This window comes from Solea solea, chromosome 7 (assembly GCF_958295425.1).
Source record: "Solea solea chromosome 7, fSolSol10.1, whole genome shotgun sequence".
Taxonomy (NCBI): Eukaryota; Metazoa; Chordata; class Actinopteri; order Pleuronectiformes; family Soleidae; genus Solea; species Solea solea.
In genome coordinates, this window is record NC_081140.1 from 20419271 (window position 1) to 20429653 (window position 10383).

Here is a 10383-nt window from a genome sequence, read left to right on the forward strand (position 1 = left end):
TCTCCCTCTCTTATCACCTCTTCCTTCCCTTGTCTCTTCCCCCCCTCCTCCTTTAACATCTCTTTACATCTCTTTCTGCACTGCTCCCCTCTTCTCACTCCTCCTCTTTTCACTCCTCTTTCTCTTTTCCTTCTCCTCTCAGCATCAATTTTTGAAGATGGCAAAACCTCTCTCCAGCCTCACTCCTCTCATTGTGGCTGCTAAAGAGGCTGCCAAGAACAATCGCTAGATCTCTCTCTTCCCCTCTCTCTCTCTCACCCCTCCTTTTTCCGACAGTTTATTTTTTCCGGGAGGCAGTGGAAGCTGCAGACTGGATGACTTGACTAGTCTTTCACTTCCACCATTTTTGTCTTTTGTTAACTGCACTGACTGCTCCTTCACCCTGTGACCTTTGACTCCATGCTCGACCTCCCCCATACCTGACCCAACCCCCCCCCCCCATTACCCTCACAGGGAGAAAGAAGGGCAGTTTATTCCTGTAACCTCTTTTTCAACACTCCGCTGGACTCACACAGAAGGATGGGAACTAACTGAGTGATATCATCAGTTGATCTGTGATCAAGTGATGTCGTTGCATTGCTGACATCACCGCTCCCCCACCCCCTCAGTCGGTACGAAATACCTGATATACGGTAGACTGAGTGTTTCAATAGAGCCCAAAGACTCATGGGAGGTTTTTTTTATTAGTGTTTGTTTGTTTTCTATGTTGTCTACAAAATCCCGGACCACAACAGCCAATTTAGCACCCTCTGCTGCAGACTCTGTGTGTCTGTGTGTCTGTGTGTATGTCACTGGGTGATGCTGGGACATTAAATAAGTTGATTGTAGCGTTGATTACCGTGTGTCGCAGCAGAGGTTTTCTTTGTCGTGTCTGAAGTATGACGTTATGAGCTACAGAATATTAATACGAGTTATAATGAGGAAACACTGGCGCGCCCACAGCCACCGATGGACTGAGTTTGGAAGAGGTTGTCACTTGGGGGGGGGGGGGGAAACACTCCTTTTCTTTTGACTCCACTCCAACCAGATTCTGAAAGTAACAAATAAAGCTGTGTACTTTTATTAGTTTTTATCATTAGCAGAACTGGGAAAACAAAACTTGAATAACCCAACTGATATTTTAACTACATTAAAAAGAAAGAAGTAAAGTCCAATCCACATTTTAACAGTGTGTCATGTACATTTGGAAACAAAATGAAAGGTGTCACATGGTTAAAATAATAAGTGTTTACATCTGAATAGGCCTGTGATGGACAGACACTTTGATGTCATGCCTTCCTTGGTGTAGGGAAACTTGCAAGGCTCAAAATCTGTGTTTGTTGATTTTTATTGCTGACATTTGATGAAATCATAAACAATCTAGAGAGGCAGCTGTTTATTCTACTGTATTATTCTTTTAGTATTTTATTAGTACTCCACACATACTCTCTGACTCGTGACAGTTATAGCGTGTTCTTTTTGCCTTGCATGTTGGAACTGGGAATCACTGGAAATATGTTACAGTTGGATAATGGTTTGCTAAAGTATGGTGAAGAGTTTAATTGTGTTTGGCATGACAACATCAGGGGCCATTTCGGCTATCACCTTGAAAATTACGTTCTCCGAATACAAATGGTGCACTATTGCAAATGATCCAAACCTGTGCAAGAGCACCAGAGATGCAATCCATCTCTCTTATCCCCCTTTTCTCTTGAAATCAAAGTGAACATGAAGCTGTAGTTTGAATTGTTTGAACCTTTATTTCAAAGTCTTTCTCTAAATAGGCTGAACAAGTTAAAACTGGTGTTTAGAAAGTCTGAGTTAAAAATCGTACCCATCATACAGCTACACACACCCTGCTAAACTCGCTCCATCTGCAGCTCTGGGACTTCACTGTCTGCCGTCTCAATGCTGAGACTGTGTGAGAGAATGTGCATGTTGATGACTTTTTTTTTATACGTTAAAGATAGGAAATAATAAAAATGAGTTCTGATAAGGCTGAAAATGTTTACTATTGATACATGAAGAATGCCTGTGTATGATAGGATAGATCTCAATCCTATTTTAAGAAGGATTAGACAAATAAATGGTACGATGGTATGTTTTTCTCTGCCTGGACGAGCCCTCTGAACAAAAAGTGTATAGTTTACTGGACATGCAACAAAACAAGAAAACTGTTGTTTTGTTTTCTTTTGCAGCCACAGTTCTTCATAACAAATTCAAACATCAGAGATGGAAAATAAAACCTTCAGTTTAAATACTGAATTCTCAAAGCTGTCACTTTCTGTTTTTGTTTTTTGTTTTTTGTAATGTGGTGTTCATTTCCCTCATACCTCATATTGTAAGTGATGCTGAACTACTTCACTATTAATTTGATCACATCAATACAACAGGCAACAATCTGAGGCGTCGGTACATATGAATTGCTCCAAATAACGTTTATTTTTTAATCGATTTATCCAGAATATATTTTTAAGGTATCTTCAACTTGAGCAAGTGTAGGTTTCATAGAAATGTCGTGGGGGTTTTCTGATGATCCTGAATAACACAGGGCACAGAAGCATGCAGAGCATGTTCAGCAGTATGCAAGACCATCCTAAAACTAAACTATCCTGTAAAATCTGTCAATCTCTAATTTAAAGTTTTCTTGTCAACAAACACTGCAGACATAAGAGAAGGGAAACAGTCCTTTCAATAATTGTTTAAACAATAGGAATATATTTTCTACCATGTCAGGTACTTTTACCTACTCGCAGCTTTGGACGTGACCAATCAGTTTTTCTCCATCTGAGATAAAAGTGTGAAATTTTTTCTATCTATTCATCATCTGCACAGCTCACCCTTTCATTTTTTTGTTACTACTGGCACTTGGTAAAAGTTGCCCACTGTAAATGACTTTGGTTAACAAAAAAGAAGAAGATTTTACTGCATAAATGAGCAGGACACCGTTCTCTCAGCAAGGTTCAGACTTGGTACAGGCCAAGGATAAGACAGTTAAATGAAGTCTTCACTCCCTAGAGACATAATGTATTTGTTTTTAGGTCATTTTGAATAACTCTGAAAATGAAAAAAATAAATCTGTTCTTAAACTGAAATCCTGGTCAGCCTCGTTTGTTTATTATGTTTTGTTTTTTAAGTTTCTGTAGCCTGGATGGGTTTATTCCAGTTTCACCAAATAGTCACCTGAGTGAAGTTCAGTGTTGAGTGCAAGTACAGTTTGTGTGATCCCGATGACCCTGAAGGTCGACTGCTGTCAAAGGTGTCTTTTCTCCTCATCCTCATCAAAGTTCACCAGAAAACTTTTATAATGGGCAAAACTGTAAAAATAATCTCTTTCAAAACTTTTAATCCTTGGCAGAGGTCTGTGCTCTCTGAGTGCTTTTGTTGGACTATAAATGGTTGGATTAAAGGGTAATCTGTGAACCATCTTTGATTTCAAAGTGAACATTGCTTAAATGCATCAGGAAACTCCACAGAGCGCTGGCTGTGTGCCATGGACCCCCCATTTGACCTTTTCTAGTGAATTTAGTATTACACTGACAGCTGTGTGAACCATTAAGTATTATTTAAAGAACAGAGGTTTCATACTCGCAGCCCCCCACTCGCTTTCATGTTCCCACCACTTGCTAACGAGTTATTATGAAAATGGCCTGTGTTTGTTTAATGTTTTATCATTATTACCATATATTTATCACATTATTAAATGCACAACATATTACATTCAACATTAGGTTATATCAGCTGGTAACACTTTTATTTTGAACACTTTGATCATGAAAACTTGACTTTTTTTCTTTGCTTCCCTCCTGACCAGACTAGAAGTTCCTTGACCCCCAGGTCATTTGAGTTTGAGGCTCCTGCTTTAGCATTTATATTTAAAGTGGATATAAAGATGGAAATGTCAGAATCCTGTATTCGCTTGAATGGCCAACAACTGCAGAGTTAAAATCTAGGCTACAGAGTTTGAAAACTGAATTCACATTGTTAAATAAGATGGATTTATGGGAAACTGTAAAGCCTATTTGTGATTCAGTTATATAAGCTACTGTTCTTATTCCAGTCTGTGGCAGAAATTAGCTTTAATCATGCGGCTCCCTCCCACCGTCTTACTGTGAAATTAAATCCCACCTAAATGTTTGTTTCTCCTTCTAATTAAAAATGCTAATTTTTTAATTTGTTTGCCCGGCTCCTAGCAGTGCTGCTGTGTGTGAATCCGTGCTAAGCCTCCTGCTGACCCTGTGGTGGATTTATAGTCCTGTTTGTGTAACGTTAAACTTTGGTTCAGGGATTTTTGGCTGAGTGAAATACTGCTGTTGTTACTGCAACACTCTCAGCACCAAAGACATCTCTGATGTTCTTGTGTTGACACCTGATGTCACTGTGATGCTGCTCTTGACTTCATGTCATCACATCACTGTCGTAACTAGGATCACAACAGTTTGTATTGGAGTTTTTTTGTTTTCGTTTATCATGGTCTGTATTTAAATAGAGTTCTTCTAGTCTTGATGACCACTCAAAGGACGTGTACATGCAGGTTCCTTAGGTTCCAACTAAGAAAATCAGTCTACTAGTTTCAGGTCTTCTCTGATAGAACTTGTAGACAATTTTGTAAATTATGTTCCCATTTAAAGCAAAATAGATGATAAAGTATGGCACACATGAGTGGACATCAGTGTGATTGGCCGCTGGAGTGTCCAGTAGGAGCCTCGCTGCAGGAGACGTCTGTGAACTCCAAAATCAATCAATAACAAATCTTGGTGCTTCAAAATGGGAGTTCTGTTGCCACTTGTAAAATAAGACTTTCAGTATAGCTGCAATATCTGGTTTTCCTTATTGCATGTAGTTGCATCTGAAATTAAAGGTTGTTCAGATTCCACTGCAGGAAATGCTTTTTTAATCAGTATACTCTTTGTATATGTGACAAATGTGTTGAAGCAGTCTCTTCATCTCTGAAAGGCTCAGCCCAAATTGACACATGTATTGTGTTTACGTCTGTTTGGTCTTGCTGAAAGGATATTATGGAATTATTGATAATTTATGTCAAAAAAAGTTTTTTATGCACTGTTAAGACTGAACTGTATTCCAGAGTCTGAGGAGAATTTATAATGTTAAATGTTAGGATTTCTAAAATCTGACAGGCAGCTGTGAAGTAGTGCTGCCAGCATCACTTTACATAATGACTTCCAGTCTTATTAGATAATCAGTGTGAAAGACTTTTGCATATTTCAAGTTTAATGCCTCTTCTTGACCTGTTTACCATCTCTGAGCTGGGCTCTGATGATTTGACAGCTCACAATCTCTTCATCAGGACTTCTACTTTGCTGCTTCTGTCTCCACCTCCATTCAGTGTCTCAGCCATATCGTCCTCATGTGTCCCCTCTGCTTGACACATTTACACCATGTTATCCTCCTGTACCAGTGCAGTGTGCAGAGTAATGAGCCTGATTTTCTGCTGAGACAGGAGGGAAGAGGAGGAGGAGGAGTGAGTGTGACGCATCAGTGACAAGGACAAACAAACACAGCAGGTGAACCTGAAATGAGAACAAGATGACACAGAGAGAAAGGTGAAATGACAGAAGAGGGATATGAAATTAGATGGAGGTGCATGGGCAGGTTTAGAGAGGCCTGCCAAAGAGCGATGACATATAAAACAGGATGTATATGTATATATATATACACAGTATGTACACGCCAATCAGGCAATGCTAATGTTTCCTATTGGAATAAAACCAATTTTGTAATGATGCTGTCATGATGTCACAGCACACTGGGGAAACGTTTTGGTATAACTGACTTTGCAGGGAAAAATCATGCAGCACCAAAGTATGTGACCTTAAATGTTGCTCTGCTGCTCTGCTGGACAGGTAAAAACATCACGTGTGTGTGTGTGATGCAATAAGGAGATGCTTGAAACAGTCATGTTACCTTTAGTACGTATTATTATGTTTTTCTTTTTGTAGAAAATGCAGCATCACACGGATGCTGTATGTTTACATGCATGGAAATGTGCATTTTATTGTTGGTGCCTTGGTGGAAATTCTGTTAAAATGAATGGTGTGTGTGTGTGTGTTACAGCATCCAAGGTTGGGTTGAATGTAATTTGTATTTATTTTCTCTTATGTGTTGTGGGCACATGTGTTTTGTCTAACAAGACAGACAGACGGACAGCAAAGGTGAGGCACAAAGGTGGATGGTGATGGATTAACATGTCACATTATCGTGTGTGTTTGTGTGTAAATAATGTGTGTGTATGGACAAAGAGAGGGAACACATGTATTGATTAAGTGCCAGTGTTGCAGTCATGCTGTGTGTGTGTGTGTGTGTGTGACCCCCCCCCCCCCCCCCCCCCCTTTTTATTATTGCTCACATTACATAACAGCCTCCACTGCAGAGGACGACCACTGCAGTGGAGTTCTGAAAACACACACTGAACACACAGATTTCAATTCTATACAATCTCCTCAGGTAGACATTTGAAATCACTTATCATTATCAACCACTACCAAAGTATAACAGTCTGTTCATTTATGATTGTTTACCTATCTCCTTATTTTATTGTGTTTACTGACCCCAGCCCAATCTGTCTATGCCTGAAACTAAACATGTAGTTTCACACTAAAACAGCAAACTAGTCTTAAACTGGTCTCTAATTTTTTAAACTGTGCCTGTAAAACATCGTCATAAAAGACAGTGTTATTAAAAAAACAACAACCTCGTTCTAAAGTAAAGTAAAATACAACCGTTCAGGTGATAATATATCAATAAAAAATAATTTTAAGTATTAGTTTCTGCTGCTAAACCCACTAATTTCTGCACATTGGACCTTGTAAGATGAGTGAAGAGAAGCCTTCCTCTTTTAGACGTGTGGAAGGTTTAGTTCTGACAGCAGTGTGAAGAGATAGCAGACGCGTCATTAGCTGTAAAACCGTCTGATTCAAGGTGAGACTCGATGGTGTTTCCTGCTGAGAGTACTTCAGATGAAGAGTGCTGTAGTTGGCAACACTTGAGAACAAACAGCACATGCTGGTGTCTTTACTCCGTGTAGGCACAGGATGGGATAATGACAACTGCGTCACTCTGATACAAACAGAGGTGGTGTGTGTGTGTGAGGACATTTTTGGGCTGAAGTTTGTTAACATCTCACACTCCCGCACCAAATTCCAAAGAGATAATCTGCAATTTTACTTTATGGAGACACAAGTTTTGCCGGTCTGCTGCTGCCTTAATTGGTAAATTTGTGTCACTGAGATAAATCTGAACAAATATTTTCAGCAATGGAATAACAACTTCTGTGTCCTGATTTTGTCTTTGGTGCAGGAAATGGGCGGTTTACAAACGTAAGGTTCCTGGTGGAAAAGGTTGTCTAACATTGAGAAGAAAACATATTCTTAAGATGATGATGTGGACTTGGACCTAATCGTGTTTTTAAGCATATCCAGGTTGTATTTACCTTGACATGAGATCTGATTTTTCCAAAGTTGATTCAAACCACATGGAGGTGGTGATTCATGATTCAATCTGATCATCTCTGTCGCTCACAAAGGATTTCAAAGTGTCTTCTGCATCACTTGCAGCACGATTCGAACAACAACAACAACAAAGTAGATCCAGAGAGATAGAAGATAAATGATGGACACGGTGGAAGTTTAAAACAGTTTAAAAATCATCAGAACGTCTGACCATTTGGGACAGAAACAGGCACGGACTTCTGTCGTCCATTTTGTATATATTGTGTATAGACTACTTATTATTCCAGGGCGTGGCCTGTAACTATAGAAAACCATCGAGTGGAAGACTAGACTAGACTTTGTCAATATGGACACACATGCAATATATAATGTGAACAGTTGATCCAATTTGGGATGCAGTCTAAACAATATAAAATATATTATACAGACTTAATTTCCTCTTGTTCCCCTCTGGCAGCCATGTTTTCAGAGTGAGTGTCTCTGCAAAGTCGGTGTGCACACCTCATACAACAAATTAACAAAAAAAGAAAAACATCCTTTTAATGTGTGGGAAATGGGCTTTATGTTACAAATATAAGAAAGTGTGTGTGTGTGTGTGTGTGTGTGTTTTAAAGGCTCTGTTACCTGGGAGGCACTTGCCTTGTTGATCAGATACAAAGCATTAGGATGGTGCACCAGGTTGCTATGACAACGGTCTGCGTAGGAGTTGCATAAGCACCGAGTGAGGACCCAGTGACTGTGTGTGTGTGTGTGTGTCTCGATGTGTACATCTTTTTGTCTCTCTCTCTCCGTCTGTCTGTGTGTGTGTGTTGAGGTTTCATTGGACTTTGTTTATTTTTCTCCTTTTTCTCTCTTGACAAACACCGTTTAACCTTCATATATCCAGGGAAAAGTTTGACCTGATGTGTTTATTTGAAGTCACTGCCCTGCTTTACTTTCTTACCTCTTACACACAGTCACACCTGGGAGATGCTGTACTAGAGCTTTTTTATCACATTACTCTTTCATGTTACTTGGCAACTGTGGTGGTGAACTTAAACTTAATTCTGAAGCCACTCAAAAGTATTAGCTGTTGGCAGGTTTCAAGGGGCTTGACTCGTATGCACTGTTGCTATTCCACTGTTGCTTTGACGTGAGCTAAATCACAACCCATTCAGTCGTATTTCAGTTCAGTGACTGTCAAACGGTCACGCATTAAGTACTGATCTAATCTTTTTAATGAACTGAATCTAATGATTGAGTTCAAGGAAAACAACTGCTTTACAAGTCACTAGATTGTGTTTTTTTGTCGTGCATAAAACAGTTTCGTGCAGCCGTGCCAACCCTGCCCACATTGAGGAGATGGCGTGTTTCCACCGGCTTGACTCGCCCCGCCCCGGCACGGTTAAGTTGTGTTTCCGCGAGCATAGTACCTCGTACCAGGTACTTTTTTTAGTACCTGCTCTGGTGAGGTTCCAAGCGAGCTGAGGCGATTGGTCAGAGTGCCGTCCAACACAAGAATCAAGCCGGACTGTAGATCAGTTAAAAATACTTAACAAACCTAAAAACGTGGGTTAATGTCCAACAATTACCAGGGAAATGTGTAAAATCTCTATATTTAACAGAGGAGTCTGGTGTATTTAGGACAGCACTGCTGATCGCGAGCAGCATCACAAACCTCGCCGCTGTATTTCAGTCCAGTGACTGTGTCAGACAGAGTCATGGAGGAAGTACTGAACAAATGTTTGAATTAACTTCTAATTATTCAGTTACACTGAAAACAACGTCTTTACAAGTCACTAGTCACTCGTTTGTGTGTGTCCAGTGTAAAACGAAGTGGCGCAGTTTCATGCAGTCATGCAGTGATGACTCCGCCCATGTTGGATAGGTACTATTTTTGTAGTGGAAAACCAAAACCTAAACCTTGCCGAGTCGAGCCATGCTGTGCCGTGGCGAGGCGAGGCGAGTCAAGGCAAGCTGGGACCATAGTGGAAAAGGGCCAATAGTCATGGAAAACGATATGCCAGGTACTCTGAGTAGAGTCAAGCTGAGTAGTGCCAGAACTGTACATTTGGAAAGCGCCAAAAGCTTTCAAACTAAAACAGAGCCAGCATTGTCAAAGTTCTCCACTATGGTGCAAGATTAATGTGAACGGCAGGCGTATCCGGAGCAAAATATTTGCTTTTAAAAAAAAATTAAAAAAAAGGAAAATATGGAGCAGTGTGAATGTGGCCTGAGAGAACCACGTCACTGAGATTTTAATGGTGGGATTTTTCACTGACAGTAGCTTTATCATTGAATTAGCTACAGGATACAGACACACTGTGATGTGAGGGAGCGTTTAATCTAAAAGGCTAAAACGGGTCATAATAAATCAGTGTGACAGGAACATGTCTGTCTACAGGGAAAACAGGGAATATTTATATTCAGGACACACAGTCACACAGTACTACAACAATATGAATACTGCAACAGTAAGTAATTATGAATTGATTGCTAAGCAATTACAAAATTAATTGTCAACTATTTTGAATGATCTGTTTTAAGTTTTAATAAAATTAGATTAGATTAGATAATTCTTCAGGCTTCTTAATGTGAATATTTTCCAGGTTTCTTTGAAAGAAGAAACCTAAAAAAACTATATCTGTATATCTTAGGTTTGTGGACAAAGTGGTACATTTGAGGACATTGTCATGTTGTGGATTTGATATTTTATAAGAACAAGTAACACATTCATCAAGAAAATTATGTTTAGTTAAAGTAAATTTAAGAAAATCTTTTACTGTGCAAAAATCACTTGAAAGGGTTGCTCAGTAACTAAAATTGTGCTTTGCAGTTGAATGATTCCTTTTAAATTGTGTATCACATTTTGTTGTGATTTCTGTAGATAAACTGACTGTTGGAAAGGGGTTGGAACCTTTTCCTTTAAAAAAAAAAAATACATAAACATAAACAG

At 39.4% G+C, this 10383-nt stretch overlaps 1 protein-coding gene across 3 annotated transcripts in view; it reads left to right on the forward strand.

Annotated features, from left to right (window-relative positions):
- The window catches only part of pak1 (p21 protein (Cdc42/Rac)-activated kinase 1), a 39498-nt gene extending 37242 nt beyond the window's left edge, over positions 1 to 2256 (forward strand). For all 3 annotated transcript variants that reach the window (XM_058633955.1, XM_058633957.1, XM_058633956.1), the window contains one exon: positions 143 to 2256. In XM_058633955.1, the coding sequence (XP_058489938.1) occupies positions 143 to 229 (87 nt within the window). In that variant the 3' untranslated portion in view covers positions 230 to 2256. The remainder of the gene's footprint in view (positions 1 to 142) is intronic.
- The last annotated feature ends 8127 nt before the right edge of the window (positions 2257 to 10383 follow it).